Raw genomic sequence first — 20,026 nt, forward strand, 5'->3', positions numbered from 1 at the left:
AAAGACACTTTTTATACTTGCTATCAAGTATCATTATAAATGCAGTGCAAATTAACATACTTAAATTCATTACAAAAATATTTCGATACTCTAGTTCAGCTCAAATTAACGTTAAGCACATATTTTCTAATAATTAAAATCTATAAACACTTGTACTAACTCAGTATTATCAAATACAATAATGCAATAATTTCATAAGATATTTGAAACTAACTTTAATCTGAAAGTATTTTTTCTTTTAATTTGAATTAATTTTTATATACAATAGTTAATCCTTAGTTTTATTATTTTTAGCTAAGTTTAGAAATTGAACTGTCATATGATGTTTGTTTGGAAGAAGTTTTGTTTCCACAATTCTAAAATAGTTTATTATATAATAATAAATTTATCACTAATAAATATAATAATTAATTTAGAATGACATAGAATTAAATATACTTTGTCTCGAAAAAAATCTTAATTCAATGATTTAGAATTGTGAAAACAATTAATGCCTAATGTTCTCATTATTTATCAGTCACAGGATCTATTTTCAATCTTACTTATTACGGATAGCCATTGGTAATATGAATAATCATGACTACAGTTCTATCTTATTAAAAATACTTCATATATTTACATTCATAATATATTCGTCGTTTCAGAAGAAACAATGATACATTCATGAGATTTCATTACCTCTCGATTTACATGTTATCTAAATCGGTATTTAATTAAAATACTTAACTACACTAATTGAACACTAAACTTAAAATTGACCTCGTATTGTTTGAGGCATTATTTTAATTTCAATTTCAATTTTTATTTTATAATATGTCTAAAAAAATATAATTACTACATTTATATTGCAATTCCATTTTTTATTATAAATTTCGTTTATTTAAAAAGTTAGGAAGTTGTGGTATTGTTTTAACGTCTAAAAAATAATTACAGCAATATACGTTAGCACCTTGCAACAGTTATGTAAGAATTCTTACACGTATTCAGCCTCAATCAAAATATATCTTAAAAGTACATAACATACATTTGCATTATTTTTTAATTAAATATTGTTTTCATAATTCAAAGAATTTGTAACTGTACATGATCAAAAATTTAAACATTGATGCAATAATGCAAATTATTTTTGTTTTACACATCAGTCACGATAAATAACAGTAGTTTAATAATTTAAAAATATAACCACTATACACATAAAAATTATTAAGTATTATAGTCTATGATTTATGATTTAAATCACTTAAGATTTAAATTTAGTAAATCAATGAAGTAAATCAATGAAAAGCTGCTAGATTCATATTATTTAATAGAAACTTCATTATGAAGTCCAACATTCTTTTTTTTTTAATCGAAAAATATGTTTTATATTTCTTTTCAATATGAATTTACTATATAAATAGTTATAAATGACGAAATGTTTCCTTATCAACATTTCATCAATAAATATAAATTGTAATATACATTATCTTTGTATCAGATTAATTTACTTTTAATTCTGGTATTTCTGCTTTTAAATCTTCTGTTATTAAATCTTTTAAGTTACTATCACTTTTACTATGAAAAGCGAAAAATGCACTCCATAAATGATGAAATATTTTTTTCATATCCACTGCGCTTTCGTCATTTAAATTTGGCAATTACGTCATTTTAAAAATGTTTCTTAAAATCTTACTTAAATATACTACGGTACAAATACATGCATTCCATTATTAATTGTAGCAGAATATAGTAGTTGAATATAAGTTCATATGCCTAATATTTTTCGGTGTATGTAGAATTTTTTTCAAGACTATTCTGCTGTAATTTTTTATATTTTACAATATGTAACTGTTAAAAAACAATTCTCATAGTGATTATACCATACCTTATACATCTTCGTAAAAAATTGCGCCAGTACTGACTGGCTCTTATTGCGTCTCCCTAGGATGCTGGCGTAGGATTAGCAGTCGGTGGTACAGCATTTGTTTGTTTCGCTCGTCTTCGTTTGTTTAATAACGCGTTATTCGTGTGATCCAATTGTTTCAAATTGGCTGTATCGTAGTCTACACGCATTGTAGCTAAAGAGCGTGTCATTTCTTCTTGAACTTCTGGCCAAAGTTCCTCACCTTCTCGGAGTACACGGCCAGTATGTAAAGGCGTAGGAGGTACTTCCGTATATTGCTATATATAAAGTATATGATTTATATTTATGGCCGTATAACGTATATCTTGATCTTGACAGTGAAGAGAAAAACTCTTACGGCAATCCATTTGTTGCGCATAACGTCGTCAATTTGAAGTCTTTGAGCTGGATCTGTACACAACATACCCTTGATAAGATTCTTTGCCTCAGTGCTTACGTTAGACCACTCAGGGGCTGGAAAATCGTATTGGCCTAATCGAATTCTTTTTTTCATTCCCGGTGAAATTGCTAAACCATGATTACTGTAGAAAGGTGGAAAACCACATAATCTAAAATATTATAAAATATTATAAAAAGGTATATATAAATTTACAATATATAAATTTATTTATAAATGATGATTACTTACAGTATATACATTATAACTCCAAGTGACCAAATATCACAGCTTTTATCATATTTTTCTGGTCCCAGAACTTCAGGAGCTATACACCCCAGAAAAATGTTTGTTTTATCATTTTCATACATTTAAATTTATTAGGAATAAAATTTGAATTTTAAAAACTTACCAACATAGTATGGTGTATAACATGGGGTTTGTAATGTATCTTTCATATGAGTTTCTTTCGCAAAACCGAAATCAGTAAGTTTTAATATCCCAATACTATCTAAAATCAAAACAAGCAATTTGTTTATAAATTTAGATTAATGAATATTAAACCCTTATACGATTCATTTATACATGATTTTAATATAATTATTTACATACCAGGTTTAGAATACAAGAGATTCTCTGGCTTAAGGTCCCTATGTGCAATGTTCATATCATGCAGGTGTTTTACAGCAACACAAATTTCATACATAATTTGTGCAGCTTCTATAAAGAAAAAAGAAGAAAAAGATTGTATAAGATCATCAAGAAAATGTATTAAATTTATAAATTTATTTTAAATAAACCACTAATTTAGTTTAATATACCTCTCTCTGTGAAAGCACCATCTTGTCTATCTTGTATTCTTTCAAATAGCTCTCCTCCTTCCATGCTAAAAATTGATTAAACTTATATTTAATATCATCTGGATAATCATCTTTTAATTAAAATAGAAATTGAGAAATTTACCATTCCATAACAACTAACAAACATTTATTTCCACTATATGTGTTTTCATATACATCTTTGACTTGCACTATGTGCCTGCAATTTGATGCTCTCCAATGCAATTCAACTTCCCTTCGTGCCTTTACACAATCATACAGTACCTACAAACATAAAATCGTACAGAAATCAGCATTATAAATTCAATAGTTTCACACATAGTAATTACACAAAACGTACAGAAATTTCAAGACTATACAATTTACACGTAACCTTGAATAAATGAGATGATGTAATCTGTTAAGATAAAAGCGAACAAACATTAGATGTAAGAATTTAGTGACTTGCAATAACGTAAAGTATTGTACAATTTTTAACAGGAAAAAGAGTATATAACGAAACGTATGAAATCTTGAATAAGTTTTTCGGAAGATTTATATACACATATATTCGCTTTAAAAATCGCTGGTGAATGACCTAAAAACAGCTGACTTCGTCATCAAATCGATAAAACTTATTGCATTATACAGTGGTTCGCGACCTAACATTCTTAAGTTATGATAGTCTGAAATCGATAAATATAACGTAGTTTTAAAATACGGCAAATGTTTCTAATTTACTAAGAGAACTGCCTTTATTTTACACCATCGGATTAAAACATATGATTAATACGTAATTTATATGTAATGTAAATTTGAAAATGAAAGACATTTTATATCTATACATACATAAAATAACAAAGAACATTACTGTTGCAAAATATATGTACGTGTACAACTGAACGAATTGGCACGAGTAACTTATCTAACGTTACAAAATCGTTACTGGCACAACATAAATATCATTTATTTCAGTATAATATTTCAATTTGTTACAGTATAATTTGTTACTTAACTTTATATAAATATAATGATATTATTATTAATTAAAAAATTGTTATTTTACATTAAATTTAAAGCTTACAATATTCTCGCGTGATTCTACGCAAGTTCTAAAAAGTGTGGTAAAGTTGTGAAATAAAAAAAGAAGTCTCACAGCTGAATCGTATTTTTAGAGTGTCGAATACATACATTCGGTTCCAGAATTGTTTAAATACGATTAAAACCTAAGAATCACGCTTGAAAAAAGTAGAAATCAGTTTTAACTTGAAGTAACGATCTTGAAGTAAAATCTTTGCGAAAAACTTACGTAAGAAAATACATGGAATTGTACACATTTAATCGTAAGAAAATTATATAATTAAAAATCTTGTGAATTCGATTTTTAAGCTCTTGAGTTTTCAAATTTCCGAAATTCTCGAATTTATAAATTTAAATGTAAATTCTCAAAAAAAAATGAAAGATCAATTTATATGTAAGTCAGTTGAATTGTTAACGAGCATGCACTGTTTTTTCATGATCGTTTGTCGGCCTCATTCTCAAATGAAAATACATTGGTCATATGCTCACGAGCCGTGATAATGCGATTAGCGTTAGCACAAAGTGACATTTCTATTGTTACGACGACATACAAATGAACTCGCGGAATTATCATTAATGGGCACCATGATCGGATTATATTCATCAACCTGCAGTTGATCCATTTGTGATGCAAACATTCGGAATTACTCTTTTTTTCTCTTAATCAAACTTACAACACTTACAATGAAAAGGGATTATTTTTATAAATTTACGAATAAAAAGGTATTACTTTTATAAATTTACGAATAAAAGGGTATTATTTTTATAAATTTACGATTAAAAAGGTATTATTTTTATAAAAAGAATCATTCGCAAACGATATTTCTGTCAGTGATTTCCTGTTATTGAGATTCCACTAACTGATCGCGGAGAGATACACAAACCGTTCCTCCGCGCACGAACTAACAAATAAAAATTCAAGTATTCGCGGAATGCCAGAGCCAAGGCGAAGAAATGTAAAATAGTGGTCGACAACGACAACTGTCAAAGCAAGAGGTAATCAATCAACGAAGCTAAATGTGTAACAAAAATGGTTTGCAACATTGGCCTCACAATAATCCATAAATATTGATTGCTTTTCGTAACTGTGAAGATCTAAGAAGATCAAACGCATGGAAAACATAATTCCTACTAACTTTCTCTTCGAGTACACATCAAGATACTGTTTCTTGAATGACCAGAATCTATAGCTACGTCAGTGCCCCCCTTTCAAACAAGCATTGCATTCTACAAAAGTCATTAATTTAATTACAATCATAAAGACATAATAAGTATAGCCAGTGCGATTTAATGATAATTAATGTAAATAGACAGCAAACGCATCGATCGATTTCTCATCAGTTTCATTAAAGAATAATAATAAAAGTTCAAGGGAAATGTTCGAAGATTGATATAAAATGGATAAATTACGAGTCTGTGACTGTCGAAGTGATAGAATTATTACTATCGGACTTCTTCATAGTTGCACAGCATAATTTAAACGATTTTGCTGACTTATATGGCTCGTTTCCAATCTTTCGTTTCTGATAAATCGATCTAGCTAATGGATTGCTAACAGTTAAATTTGCTAGATATGTACTAATTTTAAATCAACTTTTATGGAAATCTCAAAAATCTTTCTTTTTATTTACATTTTTCTGTTAAAACAGCGACATGTATATATATATATTTACGAATCAAATTCGTACGACGTTTTCATATTGCATAAAAAAAGGGGGAGAAAAGAAATTGATATTTTTCAACGTCTACTGATAGTTGACTTATGGCAAGGAAAATATTCTAACCCTTCAACGCTGGATTGATATCTCCGGTAACATTAATAATACTAATGTAATGCAGGCATGAGATCACCGATACTATATAAATAATGACATATTTTTGTTGGAGCTTATCAAGCTATTTTTGTTCATACAGTCAGATGTATATATGTACATCCCCTATCTACACATATTGCCACAGTGTTTTACTCTTTTGTGCGTAGGAAAAGAAGTATAAGTTATTGTCAGAAAAGATGTAAATTAAATTGATAAAAAAATAAGCAACAACGTGTAAATATTTTATACTTTGATATTTTAAGGAAAATATATATATAGTTGATCCATCAAAATTCATTTCTCTTTCTAACTTTTAGTAAACATGTATTGTTAACAACAGAGAAATTATTAAGAAACAGATCGTTAGTTAAATGCGCACGTGTTACACGTATGACGTCGCGCGATCCACATAATCGGTCGTTGACATTCTACACTCTACACACATCTATACGTAATAAATAATATGGATTTTCTTTTAATATTCAAAAATTGATGAAATCACTCCTAAAATAATTATTTTAATTACTTTGTCCAATATTTAGCATCGATACACAACAAGACTTCACGATTCATGCAACGTTTATATTTGTAATTATGTTTTAGATTTGGAGTCTCGTCAGAATTGCTCGTGGAATGCAAGAACAACAAAACCAAACGCGCGAAAAGGCGAAAAAAAAATAGGAGGATTCTCAAAATTTTCCCCGATACGGCACAGGGAAAAAGTAAGAGAGGCGAATAGACATCGGAGCGATACACACCGCATGGTCGGAATCGTTGAATGGGAAATCACAGAGTATAAATAGAAGATGACTCGCTGGACTCGCTTGGACATCGTTAGTCGATGATCATACTTCAACACTGCTACGTATCGATACATGTACAACAATAAATGTGTACGTCGTTGACTGGTCACGATTGGGGGACCTTGTCTGGCCAGTTATCGAGGCACGTGCATACGTTTCCAAGAAATCCGAAAAAGTCTCTCGGAGTGGAGGTGAAATAAGAATATCAGATACATTTGTTTGTTTTTCCATACGTAATGGCCAAAAGTGCATTCGTGAAATCAGTTCCAAGAACTGGTGGAAATAGCAACTTAGTCAATTAACGGCAAAATGCTGGACAAACGCTGGACACTATTGTTTATCTTTGATCGATTGATGCATTCATTCGCAAAGATGTTCATTTTTTTTTTTCCAAAGGAGATATTATCTTTTCGCGTATTCCAAAAATAACCAAGGCCAGATGTGTCGCGTTACATTTCACAAGTAAAAACATTTTCTTTTTTTTTTGTTTTTTTTTTTTTTCAATGTTCGCCGATAGTAGTCAAAACGTTTGTAAAATCCTGTTACGTTTATCTCGATCGGTGTAACAACGCAATCGAACAGCAATATAAAAAGTTAACGTGGCTGAGGTTCTCTATCTACACGTATCATGCTGCCTGTGTGTAATCGGTGTTCAAGCACGACGTTTTATTGTCCGTGCGTGAAATTTTAATCAAGTCTCACCCCGGGTAATTTCGTCTCGTACGCTAAGAAAACATGGGTTATCTCGATCGGGTGTTATTACACCGTAATATATGCGTATTGTCATTTTCATAAACAAGGGGAGAAGGAAAAAGAGCCACGATTATTTCCTCGAGCGATCTTTCTTTCACGTTTGGCGTTTCATTAATACCAAAAGCTTTTTACATGTGCGAAATGATGGACTTTGACAAGAGAGAAGCATTGGTCGTTGATCTCACCTTAAGCGCGTATTTCTCCCTGGTGTTTTTGTCATAACACTGGACAACCTTCCCGTTTATTCCAAGACCGAGTACGTGATTGCTAATTTCATAGTCGTCGGTGATCGGCGTGACTTTTGGTAAACGGGCGTCGCATCTTGTAACCGTGTGTTCCATGGTCTTTCGTTTGGTTTCCGCGACCGAAACCTCTTTGTCTTTTGTCGACACCTCCTCGATCTCTATTTCCGCTGCTCGTTTCCTCTTTCCTTTTTTATTCTCCTCGTTCTCCTCGCCGACGGGCCTCTTGCACTTTCTAAAATGGTAATCAATCGTCAGTCACGTTCTCGTTTCATGGAGTAAGAAAGATTCGATATTTTTCTCTTTCTCTCTTTTTAACGTATATTTTATATATATATATATATATATAAAAGAAAAACGTGAATGTACCGACAGTATAAATATACAGAGCAAATTGAAACACTTCATGGAAAATGCAGAAAGGTACACGATTTGACTAACAATGAGACACTGACTTGATAAGAAAAACTCAGAACGATAGCAATATTTCGTACTGACGCATGTGAGTGCGCCACGCGAATGATAATAGTATATACGTACAAAAATATATATTGTTCGTCAACAAAACGCTATTTTATCGCTCGCATCGGCGCCTATTTTATCTTTGCGGGTTACCGACGGAACCTGGTTTATATCCTGGTTTACATTTTCAAAGCGTGAACTCTATCTCTGTTGCGATCCACGACGAATCAAACTGCGACACACATATGGTCGTATCAGAGAGAGTTACACATTACAAATTCTTCGCTATCTAACGTTGAGTCTATCGGCTGATTAATCGCGACACGCTGCGCGATTACTCACACGTTATTATATATATATATATTATCGAATTGATAGTGCGATAAAAGAAATATCGATGTCTGATTTCACATACGAGTGTAATTTACGTAATTTACGTAATGATTAAGTTTTTAAATTTGTAGAAAAATATTAACGTGACAAATATTAAAATTACAGTAAGATCTCAATTAATCATCGGAGGGGGGGGGGGGGGGAAACAAATAGACAACGTGGATAATCAGATTTTGTACAAAATTTGTTTGTACGTGTGTTCGTTGAGTTTTCTCCTATATAGTGACAGAAAACGACGATAATATATAAGGAAAGGAATTTAAATACGTAAATAAATATTATAAATTATAAATAAATATAGAAATTTAAATACAAATATTATAAATTATAAGTAAATATAAGGAAATTTAAATACATAAATAAATGATTCGAATCGAACGTACAGATATCTTGTAAATACAAGGTAAACGAAACTTCAGATAATTAAGACGAGATCCGGTTAATCGAGGTTCCACTGTAATTACTGTGCATAAAATTGACAAGAATATTGGATTAAATGTAGATTGTATGTAGTAATTAGTTATTTGATCAAGTTAATTTGCTTTATTATTTACAGGATATATTTAAACAAATTGTATACTCAACTGTACGATTGTATTGTACACATGCACAATATACTTAAGGTACTTAAATACGTGCACACCTCTATGTATTACACAACGACGTTCAATCGATTGCGGTAAAATTGCATATACGTATGTATGCATAGTTCAACGCACATGAATGGCGCATTTTCAAATCGTCAATAGGCTATCCTAAATCGAGTACGTCGAGTACGCGTTAACTTCAATGATGATCGATACACTCAATAAAACAACAGAAACGAGCGATCCGTAAATAAGAAAAAAGCAAAAAAGATAAAAAAAAATCAAAAGAGCAAAAACTTCGTAAAAACAGGCTTAAAAATCAATCGCGAATTTTAATCAGCGCCAGATATTTGTGCATAATATGCAATTGTTATGATTGCAACGGGCGAAGACGTACGATTGATGAGGTATTATGTTCATTGCGTGTTCGAAGTGAAGAGCTGGCGTTATCGTATATAAAGATCAGTTCGATGATTATGTATTTCATTCGACTCGAAAAAATTGTCGTCGGTAATTATTTTATTCGCTTGACAACGAGAAAGTAAAATATAGTACAGAGACTGTGGATATTTATGCGTTTGAACGTATCGAAACTTTAAAAATATATAAGAAAGTGTGAAAGTGCATAAGATGTTCGAAATAGATAAAATAAATTTCTACTAATGTCCAATGTTTTTTTTTTTCAGTTATGCGATTCATAAAATGTATGACTCTGCATAAACATCCGCAGTCTGATAATGTGACAGAGACCTCCAGAACGTCCACTTGGTCGCCGATTTCGGCATTTGTGTAGCTTTTGTTTTTAACGTTTCGAGATATATTTAATCGAATCGTGTTGCACGAAGACAAAAAGCATCGCCTTCCGGGAGAGCCGGAAACTCCAAAAAATTCTCAGAGGTAACAGGTAACACTCAGTCAGGTAGAGTGGTGGTACGGATAAACGTGTGTGCGAGCTCCGCGTCGTTGAATAAAACAAGAATTTGTCTGTTAATCGTAACTCAAAACTCGATATCCAAAGAATAATCGCACAGAGAGGCAGAGGAGGCCAGCTGAAAACCGAAGATAAAAAAAACTAATGAAACTCATCCTCAAATAATGAGACTGATGATTGTTGATGAAAAGAAGCGTGCAAAATAAAAAAAAAAAAGCAATTGTCAAAAAGCAAATACAGTTTTACATGTGTGCGTGTATATGTGCATGTATATGTAGGTATGAAGGAATACGGATTCAGAGTGCGAGTTTTTTAAACGCTTCTGTATAATGAATGATTAAATCGGGTTTCTGTTACGCAAGTTACACAGCCAAAGATTCATGAAATTGCCAATATAAAGATAATGAGAGGGACAGAGCACAAGATGGATTGTCGAAGATCTATTTGCATAAACGCATCTGCACCGCCAAAAATTCGCCATCTATATCTTATCGAGATTTACTGGACGATTTACTGAAAATAGCGGTGGCGTATGACGTGCGCAAACAATATAAATGCATCAAAGACAAACTGAAAATCAGGAGAAAAACCAGTAAGATGGCATGATTACAGAATGGTAATTACATTGGTTGTCTTAACGTACTTACCTGGTGACGTCTGCTTCTTCAAAATTCAATTTCCCGCCATGAAATGATATATCGTATTTCAAACAAAGAACACCACTGTTACAACATTTTATATTTCACACTGTCATCGGAAAACATTCAATTAATATTTCTTCTGAATAATTTCTGCTACGATACGTCATAACACTGAATCATAATTTATATTGTGAAGATATTAAAAAATTAAAATTAACGTTCGCGAATGTACGAAACGCAACTTTCCTTCTCTTTTCGCTTGTTTCACATTAAAAAAACAAAAAAAAAAAGAAAAGAAGTTCCTCCGAGGTGTGTCACGCGATCAAATGGTCAGAGAGATCGGAATACTTGGTCTACCTGTCGTAGCCGGTTTTAGCGAGTATTAAATTATTTGGTGACGCTGTGGAAACCGATTTTTCTTGCAGTGAATAACGTAATAGGGGAAAAAGTTAATCAAACGATGCTTTCCATGCCCATACTTTCCGTGCATTCGACCGACCACTACTGAACTCAAGTCCACTCAACGACTCCGACTTTCATACGAAAAACCAATTCACAAACACTAGTAGATAAAACGGCTATGGCGGTAAAGCGCCTCTACAAGCAATCTTAGGATGTGACTCATTGCACAGGGACGACTCTATGCTGCGATTTTTCGGGTACCGTTTCGAGCATTTTGAAATTCTTCCGCGATTTTTTTAGTGAAATTCTTTTTTTAATTTATTATCTTAAGATAATGAGGATGTGAGTAAATAAAACAGTCAATACAAGCTATCATTTATTTATTCGTTTTTTTTTTGTTTTTTTTTATTAGTTTACATTATACTACAATATATATATACACATAATTTTTCGATGTAACAAAACTGAAGGGGCATCTTCAGGTCTCTTGCTTTTTTATTACTTGGGTAATTACAAAATTATTACATTTAATATAAATATTTCTCTTTCGTAGGCACATCTTATATTTACATATCATTTTTAATCGTATTGTCCATTAAGTATTTTATTAAATAAAAATTGTATCACACAGGTATATGAATGCCAAAAGATAATTTTCATTTGCAGTTTGTTATTGAAAAAAAATTGAGATAACTGTAAACAGAAGAAGCGATGGATAAGTTTTTTTACAAATAATTCTAGATAATATCTATGATGCTACAAAACTAAATTATTATCAGTATTATCATTATTGGTACAATACACCATTGTATCGTTTCATAAAAAAATTCACTGTTACACATAACAAACAACATTATGTTTGTACATAACATATATGTACTATTGATATTTACTAAAAATTACATCAGATTTTAGTCAAGTTATAATTTACAGAGATATTTGTAAAAAGAACATATTGTGGTTTAATCTTTGGATTATCGAATTAGAGAAAATGTTTGTTTAACTAAATATTACACATTGTTAGAAATATTGTACTTGTTACTTATACTTATTAGTTACAAAAATTTTTATGGAAATCTCAACTAGTAAAACGTTTTTATGAATATTAACAATCGTGAATAATTCAACAATATTTAACGATTCGTTACAATATTGTTCGAAGAAAATATAGATATTCTAAATATTATTAATAACATTAAATACACAAAATTATCCTAACAGTACTAGTACTAATTTAATTTCACAATTTTCAAGCACATATAAATAATATATGTACCTAAATCTATTTTCTACTATATGAATATAATTACAGTTAACAATGAAATATAAAATGTACATTTCATTAAGTAAACGCATTAACTTGTAAGTAGTATTATTTTTCATAAAAAATATACACTTATTGTCAATTTTGAAGTAACTAATACTTCATGCATAATAAACGAAATATTTATATAAAACTTTAATTTCCTTTTTGTTGAAAATAAAATAGGTTTGTTGATTATTTTCTCGTTATTCTTTATTTTAAATTTTGCATACGTTAATATTATTGCACAGTATTTTTTTTTTTTTTTTCAAGAAAAATTTTAAATATGATCCCTTTTTTTTTACTTAATCTACAATAAAACACAGTCCAGAAATATACTGTATTTATTATGATCAATCTCTAAAAAAATAAGTAAAATGTGTGCATATGCCGACTCTTTTTTAATAAAATAGAAAATTACAATGAAATATGTAATTCGTTTGTACTAATACTTATACTGAACTATTCCTTTTACTATCAAAACTAAAAATTAGTGATTTTTGTCGGACGGAAAAATGCAGCGGTTATAAAGAAATAATGTAGTTAATGTTTTGATTTCTTTTAAAATTTTAGTATGTATGCAACCAAAAAAAAATTTTAATTGTTTTCTTATATTTTCTAATTTTCCAGTACTTTTATATAAAAATAATTGTAATAATTTAATTAAGAATTTGTATATATTGATGAAATATACGATTACTAATTCGATCTAGAGCTATCTTTCTGCACTATTAATAAATTATAATTATGATAATATTGCCCCGCATATTTTTTTTATATTAAATGCCAATACAAAACTTTCCAAGTATATATTTTTATTTAAAAATTCAAAATTAAAGCTTTCCATCTTATATGAATTTTGATCAAATGATCATTGAAATGAGATATTGCAATGTTGTTTGTAATTTTTGTGAAAGGATAAATTTATACTGATAGCAATGATAGTAATATTACTTTTAGTAAAAAAATATACTATCATTAACGTTTTATGCAAGACAAAAAGTTTTGTATATCAGGCATTTTGTCATTTTTTATTTATAATAAATAAAGAAAGTTAAACATCAAAATATTGTAAACTAGATATTACATCTGATTAACAAGTTAAAATACAGCTACCCTGAGTTTTAACAGCTTTAAAAAAGAGGCATGTGAGAAATAGAGATAGAAAGAGAGATTATAATTCTTTTATGAAAAATAAAATTCGACATTGCCTCGTTACATTTTTCTCTTTTCCTTTCTCAATGTATAAAAATATTTAAGGCATTCAATGCTAACGTTTATGTATGTATGTATACATAATATATATTTATAGATATCACTGTTTTAGGTCACGACTTACATTGCACAATTAGTAATTGTCACCCCATATGACTTTCAGGTTCAGCTTTGTAATCTTGCATAGTAAGAATATAAGGCACGACACTAGCTACGCTTACTCTACCAATAAGACCTGCAAAGAACAAATCTTCCAGAACCCTAGGGTTAATTGAACGAAGTGGTGCAAGCCTTAAAAGAAGGCGAGGTAACCTGTTGGATTCTGTACGCGTTTGTAATTCTGACCACGCAGCTTCTTGTAAAACTTCAACTTTTTTACGCCACATATCGGCTAAGACATTGTCTAAAAAAAAAAATCACTTTGGAAATAGGCAAATTTTTAACAAATGCACCATTCTTTACTTACCAGGACTAAAAAGTGTCAATGCTTTAAGATACGCGTATTCAACGGAATCCACTTGTAATTTATGAAGTGAACTAACACAATCTTGTAGTCTACATATATGCTCTGTGACAGACTTTACTTTATTAGCTGTAATTTTTTCCTGTGCAATGCTAGCTTGTAAATGATTTATAATTGATGTTAAAATACTTGGAAGGGATAAAGTGTATGCACACTGTGCAAGGCCTAAAGTAAAGAGTTGTCCCCAGGAACTACGCACTAATGTTGTTTGAATTTCAGATCTGCAAATATTAATAATTTTATTCAATAATTATATTTACGCGTATAATATTAATTAGTAATTTCATGCTGTTTATTTACGGTAACGCTTGAAATGCTGGAATTCCTCGGGCCCAATGAACTGACAAAAAGAGTAACCTAGCGGCACTTTCGCAAATATAATGAATTGATAAGTACGCAGGAGCTGGACTAGGAGCTCTTAATTCGAATAACGTATGTCTTTCAGAAATTAATTGGCCAGTCCATTCTTCTTCTGGTTCACTTGAACCGTTGACACTCTATAACAAAATTATATAAAAATCACGAAAATATTAATAAAGTGTACCATCTGATACAAATGAAACATACATCTCCAATAAGTTTAGCCATGCTATCCAATGCATGTGAAATAAGTAAACGTTCTCTTGCTAATGTTAATGCATCACTGAGGTCGCTATCACTGCTTTGGTCTTCCATACTAGGACTTTCAGGTTGTTCCCAAGTTGAAGGCGTTTCCGACACTGATTGCTGCGGTTCTGGTTTAACCCTAGGACTTCTATTTCCTACTTTTGTTCCCGCTGATTCACCTAATACTGGTTTCCTCTCATGTTGAACAGCTATAATATTATAGCATTGTATGTTAAAACAATTACGTGAAACAATCGAATGTTACATTTAGTATTTTAAATGAACTTACAATCACTTCTCATTCCCATTGCAAGACATTTCTGAAGCCTACAATACTGACACCGATTTCTATGGTGTTTGGTAACCTCACAACTTTTACTTCCTCTACATTGATAACCCAACTGTTTCCGAATACTGCGTTTGAAAAATCCTTTACAACCTTCACAACTTATTGCTCCATAATGTCTTCCACTAGCCCTATCCCCACAAACCACGCATAATTCTAACGATAGTCCCAAACCTAAAGAACCACGGACGTCTCTCGCTAATTTTACCTGAAAAGATAATAAAGTATGAAACATATAAAAAACTATGAAAAATTCGAATAATAAAATTACGAAATAAATAGACGAAAGTTCTACCTCTACATCAACATTATTCAAATGCTCAATCCCAGAATGCAAGTGAACCATGGCTGCATGAGGTGCCAAATTACGAAAATCTCGTCCCATTTTGTGATCAACTTTGTCATCGTGTATATTATCCACATGATTATTCTGATCTCTATCCATATCTCTCTAAAAGTATATAATATGTTACATGATTAATAAAAAGTATTTTGATAGTAAGAATTTAGTTTCTTAATTTTTGTGAAAATTAATACAGTGAAGCGCACCATGGCAGGATGATGCGTTAAATTATGAAAATTCCTTCCTACATTTTGATCCAGTTTATCATCTTGTAAATTTTCACTGCGATCATTTTGATCGATTTCCATATCACGCTGCAACAAAAATAAAAAGCTCGTTGTTATATGTTTTCAATTTTTAAACATTCAAGTTATAACAAAAAATTTTCATATTATAGAAAAAATAAGTACCTCTGTTTCAACATCGGTTACGTGGTCCACACCATGATGACGAGATAAATTACGAAAATCCATTCCTATTTTTCGTTCTTCCTCGTTTTCATTTAAATTATCGTGATCGTGTTGTTTCCTATGCTCTCTGTCCATTTCTTTCTACAAAAATAACAAATAAAAATACTTATTATATAAATGTACAATGATTTATAAAATATTTCTTTAGTGACGTTACTAATATGTATGTTATATGTATCTTAAACGAACCTAATTACGTATCTGAAGAAATTGCGTACAGAATTCATAGATTAACATCACCTCGCTTTACTGATATATATCTTTGAAAGAACAATGATAATTTTACATTTATATTCAAATAAATACATAGTTAATTCGACATTTCTCTCACAATAACCAGAATCTTTTTGTACAATAATTCACCAAGTAATAATATTATAGTGACAAATACATTTCAAATAATTTTTATAATTTCATATCAACTAGATTGATCAATTAGTTTACGATCTGTAATATTCATTTTTAGCAGTCTGCTCGTTTGCAAGAGAACTTGTAACTTGTAAAAAAAAAAAGAAGAAAAAGTTTTAATTAAAATGAAGGAATGCATGAAAAAACGTTTTGTTTTTTCTATGAAGATTGCGTAACGCAGACATATCTAGGAGCATTACGTCGAATAGGATTGAATAAATCGTATAACATTCTGATTTGATCTAGGCAGATAGAACGTATCGTTTAAAGGCCTAAGCTTCGGCGCGGCATAAAAATGAAAACTGGAGCATTTGCCGCCCGCCCCTACCTGCCGCAACCCTTTCCCCCTACCATTTTAAGAAGTGAAAGAGATGGTCCCGAGTCTCGGAAGTTGTTCGGTTCGTAGGTTGCTACGTGGTTAAGCGCATGCCGATACCATAGCCATGCTACACTGGCTGTCATAGAGCGAATGGGTCCATTTCCATACACTCGTGATCCGACTTCGTCACCAGTATCAGTGCAGTAATATGAGAAAACGGTGCCTGTACCGTTGGCACCGAAATAGTTAACATTCTTGGAACCTTGCGTTTCGTTATGCACCTTACTACCGTAACCGTGCTCTCTCAACCTTTCTAATCACGACGGAAGCTTTCAACGGAAGTATATACAGCTACTTTCGAAAATACGTGTGCGATTTTTACAAATTCTTTCACTTGCTTTCAGAATCGGAACTCTCCTCTATACGGATCATCGCGACACGTATATGCGTGTACTGACAATACTTACTGCCCTATGATCAATAATACCACACGTATCTGATTTCACGGAAGTGTCATGCACGAGATCGAACGTTATACTATTTTATGATCAGGAATTTCACGACAGTAACGTGACACTTGTCTTTTTCTTCAAACTTGAGCCATTGACCCGTTTAGACACGTGTCACTGTAAACTGTTAACAAATATCGCGGCCGCCCTGGATCCGTCGTTTGCATTTCAACGATCGTATTCTTTTGACGATGTTGCGCGACCAGAAACAATCCGAAATGTATCATTAAATGGACGGATAGGCCCAATCTTAGTTGAGAAAGCATAAAATGTGTATCCAGAGCTATGAATTTTTTTTCTTTTTTTTTTTAGATAAATCCGTTCCTCGTAAATTTTCTGCGTTTCATACAAAGGTGAATGCTGTTTTAGAACTTGTTTTATGAAACGGGATTGCCTTTTCCTCGCACCGACCTTAGGAAAACGCGCGACGTGTCTTACATTAAAGTTCGAGGACGGTACGCACAATACACTACCTGTTGGGTCGACCTGTATCACCGCATTTGCGTGTGTCGGCGGTGGCGCTCTCACAGGTCACGCACGATTCTGAAAATATAACGTAGCTAGCCACGCGGTAATACGCGCGGAATATATGCTTGCGTACGCCGAATATAAGAGAGAACAACGTTTTAATAAATCGAACGACGGGAGGGCACGGGAAAACGACACGTTCGCGGTATACACGCGAAATCGTTTCACTCGATACGAACGCTTTCGTGCACAAAAACACCACGTCTGAAGTTTAAAGGCAACCTTGCGCAGGTGAACGCAGCCAGGCCGTTCGCTGTACTGGCAGGTTGGCAGGTCACTCTCTTGTATACCGCCAAGACACACCGGCCAGGTGCATTCTCGCCCCGCTTGCTTGCTTTTCTACCTGAGCGAGAGCATTCGCTGTGGAGGACCGCATAGTGGCCTCTCGTCGAGCGTTACAGGTTATGTCACGTAATACACGCCCGCGATGACTTATTGGTCGAGGCTCGAGGTCGCGACGTCGATCGAGAATAGGTCAAACACGAGTGGTAAAAATTTGTATTAAAAAAAAATTATTTATTATTACCCAGCGAATATTTGTTTTTGTATATCGAATAACGAATAACGAAGAAATTGTGTTTACCTCAACTATCTGTCGCACGTATGATTTTCTTTTCAGCTAAACTGAAATGCGATGTCCGTCACTGGCGTGAAATGTTTTTTTTTTTTAAATAACATATTGTATACGTTATAAAGCAAGAGGTGAGATGTTAGAAAATATTAAATCTCAATGATTTCTGCAATTAGAAATTTAGATTTTGTAGTAGAGGAAAAATAATAGAACTTTAATTGCGACTTTAGTGACTGTCACATCTCGAAGTGTATACTATAAAAAAAATAATATTTTATAATCCCGAATCCTGTAATTCTGAATGTATTTTCACTTTAAACATACGTGCCTTATATTTCAAAATAAAAATAGATTAAAATTCTTGATGAACTGCAAATACTTATATTTAGCATTAATTGTAATACTTTGTATCGAAGCAATACGGCAATAATAATTTTAATTTTAATTTATTAAAAATATTTATTAAAAGTACTATTTTTTTATCGATGAAATTAGTTTCCTTCAAATATGTTGACTTATAACCTTTCGATTGGTCATTTCAAGTCAGGCTAAAGATTTCTTGGAAGAGCATCAGCGAAGAAGAATAGTCATTCGAGAGTAATTATTTCTATACGACCGGACTTCACAGGTAAAGGTCGCTCGTGGGTCCGAAGGTTACCTCCTACCTATTCGATCACCGTATCGACATAGATTTATCTTGTAATCCTACTTGCTGCATTAAAATTGCATTACTAATCGCACATTATTCTTTTGTTTTTTTATTTATCCATAATCAATCTTTCGAATATTATGCGCAACGTTTTTCAAGAGAATTTATAATGACGTAAATGCTCATATTTTTAAAGATAAAAAGCAATAATATAGCAACATTTCAACATCACTTGAATTTTCTCAAAATTTTCGTTATTTTATTTATTTTCATTTCTAAGTTTCGCTTAACATACGAGAAAAATATTTCCTCCCCGAAAAACATACCCGAGAAGTTCGAATTAATCAGTGAATGCATAATATTAATTTGAAAATTCTTAAACAAGACAAAAAGTTAATAGCGAAGTAGCGTTATTATCAATAAAATTACAAAATCTCATAATGACAAAGTCAAAATAGCACATGATCACTGTTATTATTTATTAACTAACAATTTGACCGGAAAACTGAAAATATTTCACAGTATGTAATTTAGTAAAAGAATGCGCACAGATTGATTCGATGTGGACGAGTCAATGTTCAAGATTTCATGCATTATCGACAAAAGGATAACAAGAAACTGAATGTTAAAAGATATGTAATTTTTATAAAGACTTACCTTTGTTAGTAATAACGATGATAATTTTGACTACGCATCGTTTGGACAGTTCATAAGAACAACTAGATTTCGTCAACCATTCGTGGGTTAGAGTTCATAACCTCTTCTAACCTTTACCTTTTATTTACCTCCTTCCCCCCCACCCCCGTACCAAACCCCGCCAGTCACCTTTATAGCCACAAGACAATACATCTGCTGCCATCGATACGCCGTTGCATACAGATTCACGATGTCTTGCGGAATTTGTACGTCGCGCTAAATTCTCGGCAAGTTTAAGAACTGTTTTCAGGAAGTATCGCCATGATGGTAAAGGAAATTGTCATATAACCATTGACTAACGATAGAATAGATCAGACATGAAATAGGGATTTCGT

General features: G+C 31.9%; 2 protein-coding genes across 13 annotated transcripts; both read right to left on the minus strand.

Moving 5' to 3' along the window:
* Positions 1–589: 589 nt before the first annotated feature.
* On the minus strand, positions 590–11,399 carry LOC122526866 (MAP kinase-activated protein kinase 2). Of its 5 annotated transcripts, XM_043650478.1 has the most exons (10): positions 10,810–11,399; positions 9,982–10,280; positions 7,733–8,024; positions 3,243–3,382; positions 3,101–3,165; positions 2,892–2,999; positions 2,692–2,790; positions 2,532–2,607; positions 2,241–2,451; positions 590–2,160 (listed from the first exon to the last, which is right to left on the minus strand). In XM_043650478.1, exons 2-10 carry the CDS (start codon positions 10,014–10,016, stop codon positions 1,921–1,923), a joined length of 1,266 nt encoding a protein of 421 aa, XP_043506413.1. In that variant the 5' UTR covers positions 10,017–10,280; positions 10,810–11,399; the 3' UTR covers positions 590–1,920. The 5 variants fall into 5 exon arrangements, with proteins under 5 accessions (XP_043506413.1, XP_043506414.1, XP_043506411.1 ...); XM_043650479.1 differs by lacking the exon at positions 9,982–10,280 and having other exon boundaries at positions 10,810–11,398; XM_043650476.1 differs by lacking the exons at positions 9,982–10,280; positions 10,810–11,399 and adding an exon at positions 9,230–9,916.
* Positions 11,400–11,581: 182 nt separating this feature from the next.
* On the minus strand, positions 11,582–19,809 carry LOC122526865 (orphan steroid hormone receptor 2). Of its 8 annotated transcripts, XM_043650468.1 has the most exons (10): positions 16,771–17,196; positions 15,952–16,092; positions 15,748–15,855; positions 15,494–15,649; positions 15,142–15,406; positions 14,814–15,061; positions 14,547–14,743; positions 14,190–14,467; positions 13,848–14,126; positions 11,582–11,898 (listed from the first exon to the last, which is right to left on the minus strand). In XM_043650468.1, the coding sequence occupies exons 1-9, from the start codon at positions 16,879–16,881 to the stop codon at positions 13,867–13,869; spliced, it is 1,764 nt and encodes a 587-aa protein (XP_043506403.1). In that variant the 5' UTR covers positions 16,882–17,196; the 3' UTR covers positions 11,582–11,898; positions 13,848–13,866. The 8 variants fall into 8 exon arrangements, with proteins under 8 accessions (XP_043506403.1, XP_043506410.1, XP_043506402.1 ...); XM_043650475.1 differs by lacking the exons at positions 11,582–11,898; positions 16,771–17,196 and adding an exon at positions 19,653–19,744 and having other exon boundaries at positions 12,802–14,126; positions 15,952–16,088; XM_043650467.1 differs by lacking the exon at positions 11,582–11,898 and having other exon boundaries at positions 12,802–14,126.
* Positions 19,810–20,026: the final 217 nt, after the last annotated feature.

Source organism: Frieseomelitta varia, unplaced genomic scaffold, assembly GCF_011392965.1.
Source record: "Frieseomelitta varia isolate USP_RPSP 00005682 unplaced genomic scaffold, Fvar_1.2 scaffold_201, whole genome shotgun sequence".
NCBI classification, from domain to species: Eukaryota; Metazoa; Arthropoda; class Insecta; order Hymenoptera; family Apidae; genus Frieseomelitta; species Frieseomelitta varia.